Here is a 24,851-nt window from a genome sequence, read left to right as displayed (position 1 = left end):
AACATTCAGTTCTGCGTGTGTCTCGGGCACATTTTTCTGTATGTTGTCTCTCCCTTTGAGGCCACTGTCTATGTGACTCACCAATCCTTACTTTAGCTCCCTCAAGGCCTAGCACAATGCCTAGCACTGAACAAATGTCAGACAATTGAATGTAGAGTTTAAAAGATCTTTCCCTTTCTCCAGCCAATTACTATGAAATGGGTTAAATAAAAGCAACACGAACAGTTTGAGGCCTTGCAATGAAAATATTTTTCAACAGCTCTATGGCTCTAAGTTTCTAAGCCCTCCATCCATAATTCTTTTTAATCAAATCATGTAACATTTAACACACTGGGGTAAAATCATTTACTAAGAAAGCCTGTACTCAGTGATTTTACAGTTTTTTGCATGATCTGCTTATACAAGTGGGAAGTTTCCATAATATTCTTTAAATGAGTAACTGTGGCAGAGGAAGAAATATCAGAGCCTTTCACTTGGCGTTTGTTCAAAAAAGCCCCAAGTGTGGTGGTGACAACCTATGTACAAGAATGACAAGTGAAAATTAAATGCAGTCCAGAAAATTAACTATTAAATGGATGTGCAGGACAGCATGATTAGTATTTATTAGTAGTAGAAAAGCATTTTCACATGGTTTGGGCTTAACTACTATTATATGACATGAATGATCAATGGTACAAAGATAAACCCTTAGCTCAGATAAAATTAGAATAACCCTACTTTCTTTGAATAGTTTCCAGTAACATTTACTTTATAGACATCTGCTTTTTAAAAACTCAATTTTCTATTTTCATGGAGACTAGGAGAATTCATTTAACAAAACTAGAACAACGCAAACATCAGCTCATGTTCCTCAGGATGACTGTGAAATAATGGCTAAGAGTTTAAACCAGTCCTCAGAAGAGGCTGCTCACTTTGGCATGGTAAGTCTGTTCCAACTCCTCCTTGTACAGCTTGACTTGGGCATCATGTTGCTCTCTCATCTCATGAAGGGCCTGAGCCAGCTTGTACTCGTACTCGATCTGACGCCCAGAATCCACCTCTACCAAGCGAGTTTCGTGCTTCCTTCTGGTCTCATTAATCTCCTAGGAAAAAAATAATATGAAACCAAATTACTTATCATAGCTGCACTGGTACAAGTCTGAGTGACATCAGAGCCACCTCAAGCTTTACACACCAACTTCCTCATGTCTGTCCTAGGGTAGGCATGTGAATAGACACTTTTTTTGCCTTTGTTTTCAAATGAGAAGACTTTTGAAATGAAACTAATGACAGAAATAGCAGTATCTCAAGCCCTGGGAATTTTGTTTCTTTTTAGTGGCAAGGCTATTTATTTTTCTGACGGCAAGGAATGGCCTGGAAGACTTACTGAAGTACCATGCAATCGTGGATAAATATGCACACTGAACAGTAATTGTTTTTATAAACTTGTTGTACTGACAAGCCTAAGGATGTCTCTGAAAAAAATCCACATGAAAACTTAAACTTGTTGGGACGTCAACTAGGAGACTTATGTATAATAAAACTATTTTCTTTAACATACTAGGATGCAATAGTAGGCATAGCAAGCTAATTTACATGACTTATTTTAAGAGCTGGTGCTAAGGTATCAATATCAACTGATACAGAATTTTATTAACAGTATTACTTTACTATCTCAAGTACATATGACAATTCACTACTAAAAAATAGAAATATAGCCAGAATCCTTCGCTTTATGTTTTAAGGAACTATCCAAAACTAGAATGGCTAGGAACACAAGTCCAAGAATAAAATTTCCATTCAAGTTTCCAGCTTTGAAATTACAACATACCTGTCATTAACGGCAATAATTAAAGAGGCCACAAGAGGGAGATATAACCCACTGAAGATCTTGTTTCTGTATCATCTTACTGCATGTGCTTTTTCTATGCCTTTCCTCATCTTTCTTTCAGTTCTTTGCAGAGGAAAATGCACTTGACAGAATCAGAAAACCGGGTTCAAATTCCAGTTCTCCTATTAACCTCCTAGGGCTCACAGCTATTTAATAAAGTGAAAAACATGCAAATGAAAGATTTTAGTTCAACAAACGTTGAGCACCTACTAATAATTTTGCCCTTTGTCTACCTCCCTTCTTCTTCTTCCTGGTTTTCTCCTTCCTTTTCTTGCCCCTTTAATTGTTCCTAATAAGGAACATAGGTATATTTATTGAGGAGAATTATATCTTCCATGTTAAAATATATGTATTTTAAATTCATTCTCAATAAAAACAAAAATCAAACCTCTAAAGATGCTACCCAAACACTCTAAAAATATTAAATTACTTTTTTATTGATGCCACTTTTCACTTATTACTGTGTGTAAAGTCAATGACTTAGAAAAAAAACCCCTACTCCTTGTGTAAAGATGCAGAAATCCACACATGCGGAATCTAAAGAACAAAATAAACGACAAACAAAACAGAAATAGACTCATAGACAGAAAAAAATGATGGTCACCTGAGGGGGATTGGGGGAGTAGGTGAAAAGGTGAAGGGATTAAAAAGTACAAATTGGTAGTTACAAAATAGTCAAGGAGATGTCAAGTGTAGCATAAGAAATAAAGTCACTAATATAATAACTATAGTGTCAGGTAGGGACTAGTGGGGGAAATCATTTTATAAATTATATAAATTTACCTAACCACTATGCTGTACACCTGAAACTAATATAATATTTAATATCGATTGTAATTGAAAAATAAAAATTAAAAAGAAAACTAAGCAGTGATAGAACAATTTTAACAAAATAAAATTGTTAACTTAATATAAAAATATCTCCATTTACGAAGTAAAACTGTAGTTAACAATTATATGACAACAATTACTATAGTTTACAAGGAGCTTTTGCACACAGTATTCCACTCTAATCCTCACACCACTCCTTGAAGAAAAAAACGGGTTTGGTATTTCGTTTTTAAATAAGAAACTGACTCGAGAGTTGTCCAAAGTGTGACTGCTTGTCCAGTGAGTGCACTTGGCACTGATACCTATTTTAATACTATATTACTATAAAAATGGTCAGATTTCTATTATTTTTTTCTCCGTTTAAAAAAAATTTAACTTATACAAAAAGTTCTTATTTTAAAATCATTGCTAGTCACTGTTTTCAAAATTATATTACTTCTAAAAGCATTTAAGTATTTAAATGCAAGTTCTTCACATTGGGTTAATTCCAACCCTCTTCAATTTTGAGAAATATACATTCCCCTTTAATTTTATTACCTCTTTTTTGGCAACAGTTGCTGCCTTCAACCCCCAAGGTTTGATCACAGATGTTAAGGCTCATAAATGGTATTTTAAAATATACATATATAACTATAAATGCTGCAGGTAGCCAGCCTTCAAGATGGACCCCAAAGGTTGCTGCCTCCTGATATTCACACCGTTGTGTAAAGTCTCCACACTGTATCATGGTTGGTATGGTACAGTGATGGTGTGGTGTGATGGACAGTGATGGCATATCCCTTTAGGGATCAGTTTACAGAAGATGAGGCTTCTGTCTTGCACTCTCTCCCTCATCATTTACTCTTGGGAGAAGCCATATTATGGGCAGCCCTACGGAGAAGCGCATACTGAACTAGCACACCCTGGCAGCAGCCTGTGAATGAGCTCAGCAGCAGTTCCTCCAGCCTAGATTGAAAGCCTGACTATAACCTCGTGAGAGACCCTGAAGCATAACCATTAGGTCAAGCAACTCTCAGATTCTTGGATCTTCAGAAACCGTGAGATAATAAAGGTCTATGGTTTTAAGCTGCTAAATTTTGGAGTAATGTGTCAGGCAGCAATAGATAACTAATACAAATGCTTATACAGATTGACAGTAATTAACTGCTGTGACCAAGCCTTTATAAATCAGATGAAGTAATAAAATCATATGTTTAACCTAAAGGCTTGAATTCTTATATGCAGCCTTTTCACAGCAGTACCTTGAATAATTTACCTACAAAATTTCTCCCAATTTTTATATCTACAGTTATAAGTTTAGGGGGAACCCCTCCATTTCTCAAAAGAGTAAAATTATACATAGTTACCTCCTCATACATGTTTTTACGAAACTCCAAATCTTCAGTCAAGCTCTGACAGCGATTCTCCAAATCCACTTTAAGTAAAGTTTCATCAGCTAACTGCTTTTTGGCAGCAGTTAAGGAGGCTTCCAACTAACATAAGGAAAAAGAATTGATGAAAATTATATGGCAATCATTTAGTAATGAATTTAACTGACATCTACAAATTGAATCAAGTCAAATATTACAACTTCTATATATTTACAAATGTCTGAGAGCCCCTCATTATAACCTTTAAAACAGAACTAGTGTTCAATTGCTGGTCCTACCCTCAGAGTGCCACATCGAAAACATCTCTCAAATTTGGTAAGTGGCAACAGGGAATGAACAGAGGCCTCTGACTTACATTTCAAAACTCAAACCAATGATTTTAGCTACTGCTTTCATTTCTTCCTGTGTGCACAGCACCATTATGACACCTACTCTCTTCCTACCTCTCACATTTTGGTACAATAATTGAACAGGCTTTGAGAGCAAGAAACAGAATGAGTATTAGCACAACAGAGAGGAAGAAGAGCAGCAACAAGATCTGCATAATCAAGATATGATGAAGAGTGAAGGCACTTTGTGTGTTAGCGACCTCAAGACTCTTTCAGATAAGCCATAAAAAAAAAAAACAAATTAATAAATGCTTTAAAATCTAACTTTTAAAACCAATCAAGCAGTTAGGACAGGTAAGGCAATTAAACTGCCAACTATGGTTCAGCAGCAGTGTTTACCTTAAACTCACCTGGGCAATCTGATCTTTCATATCCTCCAGTTCTCCCTCTAAACTTTTTTTGTCACCAAGTGCAGTGGCCAGAGCTGCATCTTTAGAATTCAGTGCTGCTTCATATTCTCGAAGCTTAATCTGAGCTCCATTAAGATCAGATTCTTTTTTAGCATAACTGTAAAACATTTGAAAAAGTGCAAGACATTGGATTACACTTCTGACCTGAATCCTTCTCCCTCCCTGCTTAATGGGGAAACAAAAGAGGCAGTTTAAATAAAGGCTGCCATAATCTGCATAAAATTAGATGAGCAATTCAGGAGCATTATATCTAGAGTTTTTTGTAAATAACATCTTTCTCTTTCATTGATTTCCTTTCCATGATTACTAATAACTACAGGTCACAGAAGTCCAAAGGACCAATGTACCAGAATCCTGGTTGTCTCTGAGCGAGAACATGTCCTCCTTGTTCTATAAAGAGGCACTACGTTTCAGTAAAAAGACATTTTTAAAGAAATGAGTATTTATTATTTTAAAATACAATTAATATTATAAACCAAGATGTACAGGAGACAGAAATCAAGATATAAAATATATGAGATTAAATAAATGAAGTTATTTTAAAAGGTATTTTTATAATTTAAAGATATATCATACTCCCTTGATACTATAATAAGAACTGACCCTGAGCTCGCAAGCACTTTCCAATGCTTAGATAAGAGGTGATTTTAATATTTCCCTAACTATAAATAAGGGCATCCCTAAAATCTGAAGAAAAATTAATTACTTCGGTTTATATTAACTACCCAAAAATGAGATCCAAATTGAGGTTTTTCTTCTAAATATCACTTTTTATTAAATGGAGCTCTACATTATAAAATTAAAGTTCCTCTGGATATATTTTGTCAAATATTTACATTTTAAAGAACAATATTTTTTATCCAAGTAATTCTATTATTAGTGACACCAGAAAAGCCTTAATAATATCAAAATTCACAATACCTGTTCTTAATTAAAACTGCAATTGTACAAGAGCATTTCTACTACTAATGTTTGACGTGGGCTAAAAAAGGAATTTTTAATTTATAGAAATAAAAAAAAATCTGTGATATTAAAATAAAATGAAGAAAAAAATCTGTCCAAAGGATAAGCAAATGTAATTTGAAGAGAAGATTTAATAGTATTTTTACTCATTTTGGTATCATTAAAAAAAAATCTCAGCAGTCATATCAATAATTTTTTTCTTAAGTCCTGTATTTTTAAAAACCACAAGATGGCAGCCTTTCACTGAAGACTTGTTTAGGTGGGGAGGAAAATCAACTGTTAAAAAAAAGATACCATACGGTCATTAATTTATAACAAACATGCTTGTTCCAACAAGTGCTGGGTCCTAAGTCTGACAATTCCATAGAACAGAGCTAATGTCTGTGGAGGAGCCATTATTTTATACCACTACACAAATGACCAGAGCTGGGCAGGGATACATATAATAAACATATAATATACATAAGATTTTTTATTTAGAGTATTACACAATATTTACAAAATCCAGACTCAAAATTTCCTACTTAACAATTATAAAAAATTCTACTATAGCACTGTCAAATATTTAAGTCTCGGATCACAATGTGGTGCTTCTCAATCAGTGCCCCCGGGCAGGAGAGTGAACCCATGCTTCCCAGAAACCAAAATGGCCCGCCGAAGATACTGAATTAAAAAAAAAAAAAGAAAAAAAAAAATCACACCAACTTTACAGGCTATTGCATGTTCTGTGTGTTTGATTTGACTGATTTAGTGGATAGTAATATATGTACATGGTTCCAAATTCAGAATGTTAAACTACAAGTGAAAGATACTGTGCAACATCTTAAGTGCAGGAAATATGAGAAGCCAAATATTAAGAAGGTAAACCTAAATGTCTAGAATATGGTGATTTATTTAGCGAAAATCAAGACCAGTTAAGACAAGAAGTGGTGGACTAAAGGGGATGAGTACGACCTGCTATTTATTTGTGGAACCTTGAGCCACCCAATGGTATCAAGTGAAATTTGATGTCAAATTCTTAGTCACTTATATCATTGTTATTCTGTGAAATGTATACATTGTCCCATTACAAATTCTTTCTTAAAGCTGTAACTTTCACATTACTGAACAAATTAGGCAGATACAAATCAGAAATTAGACATGTGCTTAAAACTGCAAATAAAAGCGATCCTTATATGCCCCGGCTCAGGAGGGAAAAGGAGGAGTGGAACACGACGCCTGCATCTAGCACGTACTTACATTACACTATCGTAGAAACCCACTAGTGCATGTACTCGGCCACCTCGAGACCGAGAACTCTCTGAGGGCAAGGATCATGACCTACTATTCCTTTATCTTCTACATAGACAACTTGTAGATAATGACTGTTTTGTTAATTGTTGTTTAAAAAAAAAAAAAAACTCTCCCATATATTCCCCCCAAAAAACCCATTCTGCTTTTTTTACGCTACGTAAAATATCATGTCTTTTCCTAGGAAAAAAGATTGTAACACTTTTATAATTTCTAAAAGTCACATTCCTAGATGTCCTCCCTTATCACCTGCCAATTTCCTAGGCAGGATAGATCATGAAAAACTTCTTAAGATAACACTCAAGTCTTCTTCTGATCAGAAGCCATAACTCAGTGGGTTTTAATGCTACATGAGCTGCCGATCTCAAAAGGCCATGCAGCAACTTTACATCCTGAACATAATCTAGTCATAGTTTTCTAACCATACTATCATTTTTCATTCATTAAATACAATACAGGAAGTCCTGGTCTATCAGACCATGGTCAAAGTGCAGAAACCTGCAGGACTGACATGCTAAAACATATGCACGTGAATTGGCTGCAGCTCTCTCCTAAGCTCATAGTAACATCTGACAATGCCCAGGAACAAAGAGCAACTTAGATGGGAACCCAAAGTCACCAGAAGCTATCATCACTCAAACAGCTGGTGGGCATTGTTCTTTGACTATTTTTCCTAAATGGATTTGTTCAGTGTTACCGATCAGCCTAAGCTATTCCTACCTCCAGATCAGGAGATCGTCCTGTGTTTTCATTTAAATTCAACATGCGAGTCTAACACTAGAAATATGCACAGTGCTGAATATAAGTCAAAATACATACCCACTTACTGCAGATATTTACAGAAGAACCCAAACTCCAATTTCAGCTAGAAAAAATGTTTTATAAAATGTAGTTGATACTCTATCCTAATTAAGAATGTCTTCCTTTAATAAAATTAGCTTTCATTTCAAGTAAGTTTGAATTTCACCAGTCATAATAAGCAACCAGGCCTTGACAAATATCTGCCATTAAAAAAAAAAAAAAACTCCAGTTGGAAAGGACAGATTTAGATTGCTTTTAACATTCTATGGAGTGACTCAGAGTAACAGATACAGTTCAGTAATACAGTATGGATGTACTTTCCCAACAGAATCTGGGACCATTAACCATCTGGGACCATCCTACCCTCTCCTGAAGCCTGTAGGACTAACCTAAATGCATCTGGTTACTTGCTACTCTCTTAATTACTCCTGATCTGACCCTTCCTACCACCAGCAAGCCATATCATGATACTTTATTGCTTTACTCATCTTGGTTTTTCCAACTCTCCAGCTTCTTGGCCTTCACTTGTTTGGGGATCATCATCTCAAATCTCACTTCTGCATTGAACTACTTGGCTATGGAACTCAGCGAACTTGGTGTCCGCTTGAACTTTACTTGGCCTCTGCACTACTCTTTCCGTTTGGATAACTCGAGTCTCCCACGCCCTGAGTAGCCTTCACTTCTCTAGGTGTACTCCATTCCAGACTAGTCCCGATAAAGAAGTGGAGATAAGAAAATGCACCCAATTACAGAATCCCTGGAAAATGAATGCTCAAAGGAATTCCTAGGGGAAATACATCATTAATAGGCAATAACTATAGAAGCTTATTTTAAATAAAGTCAAACTGCAGATACAACATAGAAAATCACTTAAGACCTTTCTGTGTGAAACAGAAATCAAGAAGTAAACTCACAGGGACAAATACTTAGAACATAATCTGAAACTCAATCTAGAAGTTTTAATTCCTTAGGCTTTGGTAAATTATTGCCTTTCGATTAACATTTCCTCAATCAGCTTATACCACACAGGTCAGTTTACACCACAAATGCTCAGCTGAATGAAGTGTCTAGTTTGGCCAGTAACACAACCACAAAAGAAATTCTTCAGTTCAGCCTGTGTAAAATACCAGCAATGTACCTATGAACAAAGAACCTGTGTTCATTTTCAGGAGAGGATCTATACCCATGCCAGAATCTGCTTTCCCTCTTTTACAAGTGCCATAATTTTCACTATTTTCTCAAGTACCTCAGTCCTTGATCTTTGATTTTCATATACAGTAATATAGGTACAGAGAGTTATATTAAGTAATTCAAAATAAGAGACCCAAATTATAGATGATCACTTAGTCCATGGAATAATTACATGCCTAGAAAAAGGCATGTAAATTTAGTTTCTAGCAATTAAATGTCACTTCCATGAAGTTTACCAAGAATAATTATACTGCGTATATATCAGAATGGACAAAGACAAGAAAGTGTTCAATAAATGTTTGCAAAATGAATAAAATCTGTTGGAAATATGTGTTCTTATAGAACAATCCATCTAAGGTATAATATTGACAGACTTAATATAGACTTTTAAAAGCTACACATTTGAAATAAACTAGACAACAACAACAACAAAAAATCCGATAACACAAAAGAAACCATTCTATATTTGTTACTTCGAATTACATCCACAAAACAAGGATTTTTAAATTCCTCAAAACAGACCCAGTCAACACGGAGAGCAGGCCAATTGGGACCAGCTGTTTAAACTCTGTGTTTTAATTCACCTTAAAGTTCTTCTCAACAGCTATCTGGTGGCAGCTGGACACCACTCAACACTAGTGTGGTTATTCAAGTGACTGTCGGATAATCCAGCTTCTGAGAGGCTCTCTTCATACTCAGAGTTCAGAATCAACATGCCCTTTATATCTAGCCATAGATGAGACTTTTAGAGAAAAAAATAAACTTTATTTTTTGAAACTGATTAAAGTAAAGGTTATTAATATTCCCACACAAAAACCTTCTGTCCTAAAATAATCCATTTCATAAAATTATAGACTCAAACTGCATATTAAATGTGTTCCCTCAACATTCATTCACCAGCTTCAATACTGTCCTCAAATTATTTTCCCCTCCAAAGGGAGAAGGTATGTGATCCACAATATTTCTACTGAGGAAAAAAACTTCTCTGTGATTAAGATAAATGTAATTTAATACACAAAATCTCCAGAAAGTCATGCAATCACAATTCTTGTTAAGAAGGGTCTCCTCTCGCATAAGCAAAAAGACTATGATGCTTTTGCAAACTCAAAAGTGCAATGAGTAATTTTTGGTGGCGATAAAAGTCTGCCACACATTTAATAAACTAAGCCATCAACAAGTTAGCAACAACCCAATAAAAAGAGGCAAACCCTAATTGAAATCAATAAAATTAGGAAAAATACTAAGTAAGACTGGACCACAGAACCATTTCTTTAACAGAAAAAAAAAATCACTTACATAAATAGGCACATGAGTGGAGAATGGACACTTACAGCGTAAGTCCTAGTAAAAAATGGCTTATTCTCCATCAAAAAAACTGTTAGAATAAATGAATTCAGTTGCAGGACACGAAATATATAAAAATCTGTGACATTTCTATACACTAATTACTATTGAAAAGAAATTAAGATAACTATTTATAATTGCATCAAAAAGAATAAAATACCTCTGAATAAATTTAACCAAGGAGGTGAAAGACCTGTGCACTGAAAACCCTAAGACACTGATGAAAGAAACTGAAGCCAGAGGTATCATACTCCCTAATTTCAAACTATACTACAAAGCAACCAAAACAGTATGGTATTGGAACAAAAACAGATACAGACTAATTAAACAGAATTGAGAACCTGGAAATAAACCCACATATATGGCAAATTAGGCCTTTAACTAATGCATCCATAAGCAATATGAAAGAAGTGTCATGGGGCCACCTTCTTTGTCCTTGTGCAATTTTTCCACTAACAAGCAAGATCCTTAAAATCTGCAATTTGTCTGTCCTTATCTTATGTCCATACTACATTATAGTAAGTTTTGAAATCAAGAATTGAGCCTTCCACAATCCTGTCTGATCTCGGAAGTTAAGCTGGGTCGGGCCTGGTTAGTACATGGATGGGAGACGACCCACCTAGGAAGACCAGGTGCTGTAGGCGTGAAAAATAAAAAATAAGGGATTATAAGATGACAAAGTCTTTGCAATCTGTGAGGGCAACCAAGGATTGCCTTGCCTAAAAAAAAAAAAAAAAAAAGAATTGAGTCCTCCAATTTTGTTCTTTGTCAAGATTGCTTTGGCTATTCTGAGTATCATGCATTTCCATACATATTTTAGGGTTAGCCTATCAATTTCTGCAAAAAAAGGTAGCTGTGATTTTGATAGTTTGCATTGAATCTATAAGTCGACTGGGGAAGAATTGCCATCTTAATATTAAGTCCTTCAATCGATGAACATGAAACATTTTTACACTTTAGGTATTCTTTAAATTCTCACAATGTTTTGTAATTTTCAGTGTATAAGTCTTGCACTGCACTTCCTCCGTTTAGCTTATTCCTAAGTGTTTCATTCTCTGATGCTCTTGAAAATGAAGTTTTCTTTATTTCATCTTTGGACTGACTGTTCATTGCTAGTGTACAGGAATACAATCGAGTTTTATATATTGCTCTCATATCCTGAACCTTGCTGAACTTGTTTATTAGCTCTCCAGAGTTTTTTGCTTTTTACAGATTCCTTAATACTTAACTATTTACAAGATTATGTGATCTGCAAACAGAGATAGTTTTACTTCCTTTCCAATCCAAACGTGTTATATTTCTTTTTCTTGCCTAATTGCCCTGGCTAGAACCTCCTACACAATGTTGAATAAAAATGGTGAGTGGGCATGGCATCCTTGTCTTATTCCTGATCTCAGAGAGAAAGCAGACAGTCTTTACCATTACGCATGACATGATTCATAGGTTTTTCATAAATACCCTTTATGAGGTTAAGAAGTTCTTTATCTCTCATTTGAAAATTTTTATTATGAAAGAGTGTATTTTGTCAAATGCTTTTTCTGCATCTGTTGAGATGATAGTAGGGCTTTTGTACTTTTGTACTTTCATTCTATTAATACTACATTGTTGACTTTCAAAGACTGAGCCAATCTTGCGCTCCCAGGACAGAGTCTACTTGGTGATGACATATAATACTTTCACTTATTGGTGGGTTTAGTCTGCTAGCATTCTGTTGGGAATTTTTACACCTATATTCATAAGGAACATTGGTCTGTGAAATTTTTCTGAAACAGTGTTCCAAAGTCCATTCTCCAGTTCGCTGGGTGCCGTAAGACAGTTGTTCGTACCATAGCAGTGGCAGCTTCCTGGTCCTGAACTATAGCTATACATTGTTTTCTTAAATTCAATAGTTCCAGTAGTGGCCTCAATATAAAAGCTCCCAAGGTCAGTTTTACAGTATTCTCAGCATTGTCCCTGCTCTTCCAGCTCTTCTAATAATTTTTTCTGAGCACCAATATCCCATATTGTTTTCCTTTCTGCTTAAAATACCTAGTGTTTTCCATTTCCTACACTGACTGATACAAAGACCTAAATACAAAGACTTCTGAAAAAAATAATACCGCATCCATGAAATTTAAACAAGACCAGTATTCTACTAAAAAAAAAAACATTCAACAAGGACAAAAAGCTACTAGAAATTTAAAATAAGATAGCAAAAATGGAAGATGAAATTGAGAACATACAGTAGAGAAAAAAATTTTTAAGAAAACTAGAGGATAAATGTGAAAGGTCCAAGATTTAACTAACAGGAGTCAGAATGTAATAAAAGAGGAGAAAATGCCCATAAAATAATTTAAGTTTCCAAGAACTGAAAGGCATGAATTTCCAGACTAAAAAATTCCCACCAAATGACCAACACAATGGATGGAAAGAGAGCCACACCAAGAAACATCCTTGTGAAATTTCAGTACAGGACCAAAAAGATCCTATGAGCTTTCAATTTTCACTCATCAATACTTCTCAGCTACAAAGAAAGCCTTCAATACCACGAAGAAATATTATTTACAACTTAGAATTCTATACCAAAATTACCAATGCTTACACAATGCAACTAAACTAGAACACATCTTCAAAAGATACTTCTTTAATAAAACAAAACTAATAGGAAATCTCATGATTCCAAATGACTTGGCGTTTTAACAACTGCTGTATAGTCTTCCTATATAATTATATAAAACTAAGTGGAAAAAAATGCTATTTTTGTAGGTAATCAAAAGGTGATACAGTAAAGAAAAACTAATCGTATACTACTGAGTTCTGCTGGGGATTCCTGTTCATACAGTATAAGAATTTCTGCTATAACACAATATATGTATTCCTGAAAACTCTTGCATTCTGCACACATCAAAAGTTAACAGCAAATGGAAAAAATAAGGTTAGAACAAACCACTCCAAACCTATGCAGTTTTGTAACCAGAGCAGTAGCAATAACATAAATAATAATTAGTAGCTCAGGATATGACTTGGACAACCCAGGCAGTCAGTCAGTGTGGCCAGAGCTGCCTCAAGAGATGCTTGAAATAAAAACAGTGGACATGCTGGCTTGCAGGGATCGAGACAATAGAGACAGGAGTGGAGCTGTAAGAACAAAGTTGGGGTGCACCTTTCTGAGGGAGGAAACCCTGGGTGTAAGCACTCACTTTTCAATTTCTTAAAAGAGAGTTAAAAGCGAAGCTGAGGGCTTTCTTTCCCTCTGAATTCTCGCTTGCTTTCCTGGCTCCCCTTTACTTTTCATATATAAATCAACACAACTTTCAATTTTAATATCATTTCTCTATTTACCAGTCACGAAGGAGCTAATTGGTATTATAGAAGCATTTGTGGATGGCACTGAATTAATACTTTAAATACCAAAAGCTGATCTACACTAAAATGTAATGTATGACCACTGGATAAGGGGAAGAAAAATATAAAGAACAGAATGAAAAACTCAATTTCTTATCTTCCACAGCACAAAGTCAATAGTGTCCCATACCAGTTAGGTATAAATACCAAAGGAGAAGTGAAATAGTTGAAGATAATCCTTTTCATGAGAAGCCTTGGAGAACTCTCTTTGAGTCCTTAAATTATGTACACACACACACTGCTAGCTAGTCATAGGTTCGCTTTTATCAAGGCTCGTATTAGAGAAATCTGATAGTTGGGGAAGACTTCCCTAAGAAACGAACAGAATGAAGATCTGAGGGATGAGGAGTTAACCCAATGATGAGAGAAGTCCAGAAAAAGGAAACCCCATATGCAAAGGCCTTATGTTAAGAGGGAGCATGTGAGCGGGACTGAATAAAGGACGTGATGGTTAGAGAGGAAAGAGCAAAACGAAGAGTGGTGTGAGGTGAAACTGGAGTTAGGCAGGAGCCAGCTGATGCAGGAAAGAACTTTAAGGTAGGATGACCCTTACGTCCCAGAGTTTGCCCAGGACAATTTCCATTTGTGCCAGTTGTCCCAGAAAAATTATTAATAGCTCCCTCTTTCACACACAGTTGTATCCCTGTTTGGATGCTAAATTATATATGGTCACCCTACGACTAGGTAACACTGAGGATTTTAGTCTGTATCCTAGAAGCTACTAAAGTGTTTTAAGCAAATGTGATCACTTTTGTTAAGTACAAAATCTTAAAGGGATAAGTGTTCTGATGTCCTACCCGATGTTTTGTTACATAAGCATCAAGTAAGACTCTACTTAAAATCAACCTTTAAGAACGTCTCCTTCCCTTCACAGCCAACATTCTTTTCACATGATCTAAGCTCATGATCTTTCTTCCCAATCCTTCCTCAAGCACAGTCAGTGGCTTTGACCCCTCTGCTCTTCACTAGCATCAAGCTCTCCCAGACACCAGTCAGTGAGTACTTTTTAGGACTTACCAAACCAAAACTACACCAGCATTCCTTAGTAAATCTCCTTATTCCATGACTCAATTCCTTCCTTACCCCTCTTATTAATTATCATTTCCAGTGTTGGTTTTCTTTCCTCTACCTAGTCCTCTTATGTAGATGTTTCTCATGTTTCTGACTTTGCCCTCTCTTCTCTTTTCTCTCTACACCCAAATATCGCCCATGCTTCTAAAACTGTCTCTCCAATCCATGTCTCTCTTCAGAGCTCCGGAGTACCCCAAATTGTCGGCTGACATCTCCACCTGGAGTCCAACAAACACCACTAACACCGCTAGCCCTGAATAAGATCTTCCGAACCTGCTCCTTCTCTATCAATCTCTGTTAAGATCAACTCTATCTCCCTAGACACCAATGCGAAGAAGCAGTCACCCTAGACTCTAGTCTCCCTAATTTCTCATGCTCAATATCTCTTAAATCTACCTTCTGCCCTTTCCTACTGCCTATCTCAGTTCAGAAGTTATTGCCTCGTTACTCCCCAAGTACCCGAAGTAGTGTTTTTACCTCTACTCTTTATCTCCACAGAATAGCCAGACTGATCACGTCACTCTTCTGCCTGAAATTCTTGAGGCTCTTCATTACATTAAAGTATACCACCCCACCCCACCCCACGAACACACAAACTTCTATACTTGTTTATATATACATGGCTTCAGTTCAATAACGTATTTGCCATTCAATGCAGCACCCACTCCTAACAGTTTTCCTTTAGACATCAACTCCCAACACTTACCTCAGCTATCACTGACTCCCCAATTCCCCTGGGTTGTCTTTCAAAACTTCACAAGGCTCCTAGTATGCCTCAGGTGGTATTCTCTGTCTCTACATAGCTCTATGTGGCTGCTGCTATCATAGCACTTATTACATTGTATTAGTGTTATCACATTTATAGTATCACAATACTCTAGTGTTTATTTTGTCTTCCACACTAGACTATAAGCGACCTGATAACAGGGACTGAGCACCCATTTCTATTCCCAGCATTCTAGTTCAAGGCCTGGCACATAGTACAGGTTCCACAAATGTGCACTTAATAAAAATGAAAAGAATATTTCTGTCATGACAACTAAAGATTTATTTGGAACTTTCTTTGAAAATCATTATTAAAGCGTGGAGTAAAGCAGAAAAGTCGCTTTCTAAGAGAAAGTCTTTCAGTAATTCATCTTTACTCTTTCCTAATTAGTAAATGAAGCCCTCAGTTAGTATTTCAAACAGTGGCTTCAATTACTACGCTCTTCCTGACAAATTCAAAGTTACCACCATAGGGGCTATGAACCAGCAATGTGAAAAACATACATCTAGTACCATTTCCAAAAGTTAACACGCAAATGGATTTGAAAATTAACTGTCCTATGTAAGACTTCAAGTCTCAAAAATACATGACAGTACTATGAGCCTGCTTCAGCTGGTAAACTGAATAATGCCTGCAGAACAGCACTGATGTAAGGATCAAATGAGACGATATAAATATAAAAACCCTATAACCTGCTAGAAGACAGAGCTATGATCTATTCTAGCTCTACCATTTATCTGTTAAGTAATTCTATGCAAAATACTTAGCTACTCTGAACTTTAGGTTTCCTCACTCATCAACTGAGTTATCATAAGCCTTAAGAGTGTCTATAAAGCACATAGCATTGTACCTTGCAAGCAGAATAAGCACAAAAGAAATGTTAGGTCTTTTTGTCCTGTATCTTGCACAAGTATTTTAATCTCTCTAGGTCTCAATTTCTGTGTCTACAAAATGAGTTGGTTAGATTAGATGATCTAAGACCCCTCCTAGCAGTAAAAATGCTATAATTCTATAATCGATAAGTCTACATGCAGTGAAGGCAAAAAATTAAAAATTTAAAGGCCCAGGTGAATAGATCAGCCAAGGAAATCTCACTTATTATGTACCCTACGATAAAAATATCGGCAGGGAAAAAAAGGAGTTAAAACTCTGATAAGAAAAATTCCTTAGATCCCCAAATGGGAACTTCAGTTAGACTGGGTTCCATCACCCAAATGACAACTAAGGCTCATTCTCACAATCTGTGCATGAAATAGGCCTACACGGATGATAACAAAATCTAAAGATCTCTAACTCAGACATATCAAAGGTGACATCACCTGGACAAATGAAAGAACAAACCTAACAGACAGTGCAGAGGAAAAAGACTCAGCAGCATTATTTTTATACTGCTTTATTTTTCACTTTGTATCTTTACTTCCTTGAATCTGGGTACACCAAAAGATTACCTAGTCTAATACCCTAGGTTAAATAAACAACTCCAAAAGATATCTTGCTCTACCAAACATCCTTTGAAAGCAAGGGAAGGAAGTGTCATGACAGTTTAATTACTTAGGACCTGCTTCCTAGACTTTAAACAGCAATTTTAGGGATTTCATCCTTCCAGTTCTTCCCTTGAAAATTAAAGTATATTTAACATGAAGTTTTACAGCTCTCATATTAAGGCCAGAGTGTTACTGTCAAAGTGTTTCTACCAGGACAAAATCAGGACATAAAAAATGAAAGCCCAAGTAATACACAGAATAAAGGTTTTTATTTTTCAATTAATCATCTTATGTACAAAGAAAACTCCCTAAAGCAGATAGATTAGCATTTATTACTTTAGATTTGAAAACTGAAAAATATAAATGTTAAAACAACTCTGAAGATTTTGTTTAGCCTATGTGCATTTCGTAAATTTCATTCAATGACCAAAATATATAGAAATCCAACAGAGTAAATATATATTAAGTTCAAATAAATAGTAAATCCCCACCCCCTTCTCCACTAAGAAACAGAAAATAAGTTTATCATAATTACATTTCAGTATGCCTCTTAATTTCTTCAAATTCCTAATTTGGATAAAATTCATCCATTATTATGAGACAAGTAAATGACAGAATAGAAAAGGTCTGTTTTTTCATTCTTCCTGAGATTCAGAAAACTATTGCTTACTACTTGCCCCAATTATACAAATGAGGAATGAGGGCTCAAAGAGTTAAGTGCCTGTCCCAAGTCACCAAAAGTAGAAAGCTGCAACTTCAGGTAGTGCTTCTGCTTGATACTACTCTATCTCAGACTATTATAATAGACACTGTCCCAATTATACTTGCTAGTAGCATGTCAGCATCTGTACGCATTTTTTAAATGAAAACATACAAATCCAAATTTCCCATTAGAGGTTTCCTTACTAATGTATTGAGAAAGCAAAATCAAAAGAATGCTGTTTTCCCCAAAGGAATATAAGTATGCAGGCTTGATCCCAACTTCAAACCCACCCTCCTCAATGCAAGGATGTTTGTGGATGGAAGGAGGAAGTCTACAAATCTTCAGGTCTATATATACCATGAAAAAAACACAATCAACATTATATTTTATTCTGTTTGGAAGGGAAAAAAAACTTTTTATTTCCATAAAATAAATATTTTTGAAAAGCACCGACTGGGTCTACGGCCATGCTACCCTGAACAAGCCCGATTCTGTCTGATCTCAGAAGCTAAGCAGGGTTGGGCCTGGTTAGTACTTGGATAGGAGACCACCTAGGAAGACCAGGTGCTGTAGGCGTAAAAAATAAAAAAATAAGGGACTATAAGCTGACAAGGTCCTTGCAATCTGTGAAGTCAATCAAAGGTTGCCTCGCCTAAAAAATAAATAAAATAAATTTAAAAAAAAATTTTTTAAAGCACTGATGATATTCTGCTTTAAATAACAAAACTTTTGTACGATATCTCAAATATTGGCTCTAAGGGCTTATGCCTATTAAGATGTTAAACTGTTTCTTAGAACAACCTTTAAAAAAAATTTTTAATGAAAGGACAGTAAATTCGCTTGCTCAACATTTCAAACAATCCTACAATCTTATTATATAGTAGATAATACCAATGAGCCCCTATCACCATTTTCCTGATTCGGTCATAATTCTCAAAGAAAAACTCAGTTAATTTTGCATATTTTCAAGCTTTAATGTTTACTATAAACCAAATGAGGAATAAAAGACAACTTCTAGAATCTGATGAGTCAAGTGAACATAATAAGCAGTCAATTTAAAACACAAATCCACAATCTCTTACATGCACTTTCAGAGTTCTAAAAATTAAATTTTTCGTAATTCATTTGGTGACAAAACCAGACCTGAATGGATGTTGAGTCTATTTGTAGTGGTCTTTCTGTACTTACTGTGACTATTCACATCTCTCCCTGCAGAAATAACTGTTTTACTATGAAGGGGTATCCCAAACCCCATTGAAGGTGCTGTGTACAATATGTGCACATCATACTACCTTCTTAAAATTGGAATTGCTTTTATTTCCAAAACATATATGGCCATAAGGATTTTACATAAAAGATTATGGACCTGTATCACTGAAGGAAAAAGAAACGTATACATCTACAAAATTAGTTACTGAAAGATAATCAACACAGTCAATTTACTCTTATATCTAGTTTCCTGCATATTTAGTTAATACTGAAATTCTGAAATAAGTCAATCTTTCTTTACTTTTTGTTTGAAGTGCTGACTGATGGCATTCATCATCATTCTTTTCAGAAATTGTTCCCAAAAAACCTTCCAACAAAATATAATTAGACTTGGACTGAATTGGAGTAGCATTATCTTAGAAATCTGAGGTCTCTTTTCTTGTGGATACGAAGACCACCTTCATGGAAGCTTTGTCAAATTCTCTACAGCAGGACCAAGTGTCTCCACAAATTCTGTCTTTGAGGAATGTTGTGTGCTGGAGAACCAAAAGAGGACTTAGTAATTTCTGAACCATAATTCTCTCAAGACTACTTCCTTAATCTAAATCTACCTAAATGATAGACTAATTACAAAGACTCTGGCTCCAATAAAGTAAATACGGAAAATTATTTTTAAGCAAATAAAAGACCTTAAAGGACCCAAACACACAATAAGACATTTCTTTCTTTTCATCTTATAAATTAAACTTCAATTATTGCTAAAAATTAACTGATTTCCAAGGTGATAGCTTACTACACACAGGCATTAGCCTCCCCACTAGACCCTAATAAAAAATCAGTAAAGCATACTATGTAATATAAATCCATAGCACCAAAATAAACAGGAAAGGGATCATTAGCAGACATTTCAACAAATTTCTAGAAGAAATGTAGACAAAAGTACACTTCACAGAACATTTACACAGGGGCTACAGAGGATAGTGAGGCAAACTTAGATTAATTCATGGAACAGCTTTGCATGTGGCCTTCCTCAGTTTAAATGCAAACTCTCCAACAAGCTGGCCAACAACACATCCCATTCATATCTAAAAAGGTCCTAATTTGTTCCTCTATTCAGAAAATGCATGAAGGGCTACCTGAACAATAACAGCAGTTAATAAGTTAATACTCGACCAGACATTATTTGTTAAATATAGGATCAAACCAAGGATCAAACTCAGTAGCCAAAAAAAAAAAAAAAAAACAAAATGACCAGGGAGGAAGAGATAATCCAATTAACTAAAGCGAAATTTAAAAAGAAAACCCTAAATATTATATTCAACTAAAGAAAACAATGCATTTTGAAAATAGAAACAAGCTGAATAAAAGAAATAACTATACCAAAAGATCTCAGAATTTAAAATATGATTTCTGCCTTTAAAATATCACTACTGTGATGGAGAAGAGAAAGTAATTTCAGAGAATGCCAAAATATATATATATATGAGAAAACAAGAAACAAAGGGGCTTGAAATTCCAACTAGAGAAAACAAAGAAAATAGAACAGAGAAAAGGTATGGAATAAAGTAAGTTTCCCAAAGCTAAACAGAAATCAAGCCTTTAAACTGAAAGGACTCACTTATAACAGCTGGATACATGACAGAATATCCATATTTAGACCTATCACCATGCAATTTCAGAAAACCAGAATAAAAGAATTCCAAAAGCTTCCAGAGAGAAAAAACAAAAGCAATTACTGAAAGAAAATAACTGACTGGCATTAGACCGACATTAACAATACTAGATGCTAAAACACAATGGAGCAATATGGTAATTTCCAAATTCTAAGGAAAAATGTTAAACCAGTATTCTATACCTAGCCCAACTTTCAATTCGGCATGCGACAAAACAAACTTATTTTCAAACACATAGGAGTCGGAAAGTTTATATCCTGCCATCTTTTCTGAATAAATTACTTAAAAATGTTCTCCAACAAAATGAGGAAAGAAACCAAGGAAAGGAAAATATATGACCCAGGAGGAAACTGGATCTAAATCCAGTAAATTCCTAGGATGTCAGCTACACGTCTTAAAGTGCAGAGAGTTCCACAGAAGGCAGACTATGTAACAGGTATTATGATTACATATCTTTAAAGAGTTTGAAGACATGCAGAAGACAAATATTTCTTTAGTTAACAACAACAAAAAAATTAAAGGCTATTTAGGGACAAAATTGTATAAGGAAAGTTAGAGTTGAAATATGAAACAAAGGAAAATGGGGCATGTTTTGAGCAACTGATGGCATATTAGGAAAAAAAAAATACAGCAGCCCCCATCCATGGATTCACTTTCCAAGATTTCAGTTACCCACAGTCAACCGCAGTCCAAAACTATCTAATGGAAAATTCCAGAAATACACAATAAGTTTTAAATTGCAAGCCATTCTGAGTAAATATGAAATTTCGTGCTGTCTTCCATTTCACCTGTGGTGTAACTCATCTCTTTGTCCAGCAAATCCAAGCTGTATTCACTAACCACCTATTATTAGTCACTTAGTAGCCCTCTTGGTTGTCAGATTGACTTTTGAAGTATCACAGTGTGTATGTTCATGTAACCCTTATATACTTAATAATAGCCCCCAAATGCAGCAGTAGTGATGCTGGCAATTCAAATATGCCAAAGAGAAGCTACAAAGTGCTTCCCTTAAGCAAAAAGGTGAAAGGTCTCGACTTAATAAGTAGAAAAAAAAAAATCTTGAGGTTGCTAAATCTACACTAAGAATGACTCTTCTATATGTGAAATTGTAAAGGAAAAAGAAATCTGTGCTAGTTTTGATGCCCAACCCGAAACTGCAAAAATTTCAGCTACAGTGCATAATAAATTAAGATGGAAAAGCCATTCAATTTGTTTGTGAAAGACAGAAAACATACTGATTGATGGCAACATGTTGCACCAGAATGCAAAGAACCTATGTGAAGACTTCAGCAAGGGATACATTGAAATGTATGACCACAATCACATAACTTTTATTACAGTATATTGTTAGAACTGTTCTATTTTATTATCAGTTGTTTTAATCTCTTACTATTCCTAATTTATAAATTAAACTATCATAGGTACGTATGTACTGGGAAGAACATAACGTATATAGGGTTTGGCACTCTCCACTGGTGGGGGGGGTGAGGGGGGAGTATTCTTGGAACATATCCCCCTCATATAAGAGGAGACTATTGTACACCTAATCCTGACAACACGAATATATGTACAGACTTAAGAAAAATATAATCCCAGGACACTATTTGGCATCTGAGATTATTTTCGTCAGTCTCTCAGACTTAACCACACTATCCCTTCACCTGCTGTATTTTTATTGCCTAGTATCTGTTATTACCAATATAGTCACATACATATTCATTGATCTAATACACACATCTCACACTTATCGTAATGAAAACCAGCATACACTTTACAATCCATACACAGCATTTTACAACTACATCAGTCAGGTGGCAGTCTGTTACTGGGTGAAAAACTGTCAATGGATACGTCCAGAAAGATTATAAAAGTACCAGCATCAAAATGCCTCAGATTAGATGAAATGCAATATTTATTTGCTTGCTGGGTACCTCCTCTACTGTGTTCTCAGAAACATAAAGTCAGTAACTTTTTTCTTTTTAAACTCTGTATCCTCCTTACACAGAACAGTAACTGGCACTTAATCACTGTCACATTTTAACATCTCTGAAACTAGAATGGGTCTAACAAGATGGGTTCTACATAACTGGCCCTGATGTTTTTTTTTCTTCTTAGTGGTACCCATAATAATGGTGGGTCATACAAGCAATGGTATCTAAGATTTCAATAAATTCAGTAACAAAACATTTGGAGGAAGATGGAGACAGTGGTGTCAGTGAATGGATCCATTGCAAAATATGACTCTAAAGACTGGTAACTTCAAGAAACAAATACAAGCTTATTATTTTTGAGATATGGAACTAAATACTTAAAAACATGATTGTCCCCTGGAAAGAGGTAGATTATTTTCATTTTTCACTATAAACCAGTTCATATATATATACATATATATATATACACATATATATGTGTGTATATATACACACATATATATATTTTACCAAGTGCACATACGTTTTTACAAGTATTTAATAAAGGAGTAAGTACAGATTCAAACATACAAAATCAGAGACTGAGACAGGGACATTCGCATGGATAAAGACAGAAAGACATCCAGGGGCAAACGGAATCAAAGTCAAAATCGATTTTTATTTGGCAAAATTTTAATTAGCAACGGGGATAGAGACCGTGAATTCTGGACTCAAATTTAGCAAACCTCTGAGCATGAAATCAACATTAAGTTGCCCAACGATGACGATTATGCCACTTTGCTCATCAGAAAGTCAAAGCAGGATCAGCAAAGGTTTGCAAGTTTACCTCTGTACAATAGAATTAAAACTCAGAGGCCCCTAGATGAAATAATTACAAAGCCACAACACTCCACATTTACACACCCTTTCATTTGTCCTGGCCTGTCAGCACAATGACAGACATAGGGACTGAGCAAGGTCTTTCCATGACCCGAAATACCATTATTATGGGGGTGCAAAAGCTGAGGGAGGTACTGCTGCCTTGGGGGTAGGCGGTTTACGGATCGGAGAACGGTGGCCATGTCACGCAAAACTCCAGTTGACGAGTCTCGTGCACCGAAGGGCATCCCGCCTGTCTCCGCAGAAAGGATAACCTTCCCCAGTGAAAACTAACGAGCCTGAAAACCCAACTTGCCCTGGGCCGGCAGTGGCGCGAGTTCAGACCCCGCCCCTCCCTCCTCTCTCAAGGCAGGCGCAGAACGATCACAAAATGTCACAGGGCCAAGACTAAGCGCGCCAAAGCGAGACCCACCCCTAGGAGACCGGGACGCTTAAGGAAGGTCCCTCCCCTTCCTCCCTCCGCCCCGCGCGGTGCTCATTCATTCTTGAGGCGGACAGCAATTCTTCCCCGGCCGGCCACCCCGGCACTGCAAACCCACTAGATGCTTTGTCTCGCGCCCGGCCGGAAACCGGGTTGCGCATTCGAGTGCGCGCCCGGGCGCCACCTCCCGGCACCTGGGGCCCCGGTACCCCGGCGTAAGATGACCCTTCTTTATAGAGGGATCCGAAGCTCGAAGCCCGGCGCTCCTGCAGCTCCAGGCGCGCACATCGCCGGGTCCTGCTGAGTAGCCACATTCAGGAAATATGCCTCCCGGTCCCACCATCGCTACAACTCAAGCCCCCTTTGCAACCCCTGCACCCGCTAAGAAATACTAGATTCTTTCTCCATCCAGGAGACCGAGACCCAGCCTCTTCCGAAGGCCGTGGGCACGCCGGCCCTAGCTCTCCTCCAGAGTTCTCGAGGCTGCCGCGAGCTGCGTCCCCAGCCCCTCGCGCGCGCTAACACGGTGGCCAAGCGAGCACTCACTTGAGGAGCAGCTGGTCGTGCTCGGCCTTGAACTTGCCCAGCTCTATCTGCAGCTTGGCGCGCTCGCGGGCGGTGTCGTCAAGCGCGCGTCGCGCGTCCGCCAGCTCCGTCTCGTAGAGCGCCTTGAGGCCGGTGAGCTCGCGGCCGCGCACCTCCTCACGCTCCGTCACCTGCAGCTGCAGCGCGCTGTTCTCCGTCTCCAGGCTGCGCACCTTGTCGATGTACACTGCCAGCCGATCGTTGAGTTCACGCAGCTCCTCCTTCTCCTGCAGCCGCGACAGCCGCGTGGGGCTCAGCGGCGTGGAGGGGCCGCCGGCGCGGCTGC

General features: G+C 36.7%; 1 protein-coding gene and 1 pseudogene across 1 annotated transcript in view; one reads left to right on the top strand and one right to left on the bottom strand.

Annotated features, from left to right (window-relative positions):
* LMNB1 (lamin B1) overlaps positions 1-24,851 on the bottom strand; it is a 49,507-nt gene that overhangs the window by 19,754 nt on the left and 4,902 nt on the right. Inside the window, exons 2-5 of the mRNA XM_023529606.1 lie at positions 24,527-24,847; positions 4,811-4,967; positions 4,048-4,173; positions 905-1,082 (exon numbers count right to left, since the gene is read on the bottom strand). Of these exons, the coding sequence (XP_023385374.1) occupies positions 905-1,082; positions 4,048-4,173; positions 4,811-4,967; positions 24,527-24,847 (782 nt within the window). The remainder of the gene's footprint in view (positions 1-904; positions 1,083-4,047; positions 4,174-4,810; positions 4,968-24,526; positions 24,848-24,851) is intronic.
* Positions 18,325-18,443, top strand: LOC111738524 (annotated as a pseudogene).

Source organism: Pteropus vampyrus, unplaced genomic scaffold (genome assembly GCF_000151845.1).
Source record: "Pteropus vampyrus isolate Shadow unplaced genomic scaffold, Pvam_2.0 Scaffold39, whole genome shotgun sequence".
NCBI classification, from domain to species: Eukaryota; Metazoa; Chordata; class Mammalia; order Chiroptera; family Pteropodidae; genus Pteropus; species Pteropus vampyrus.
Note: the sequence above shows the minus strand (reverse complement) of the source record. Positions and strands in the feature narration are given on the sequence as shown.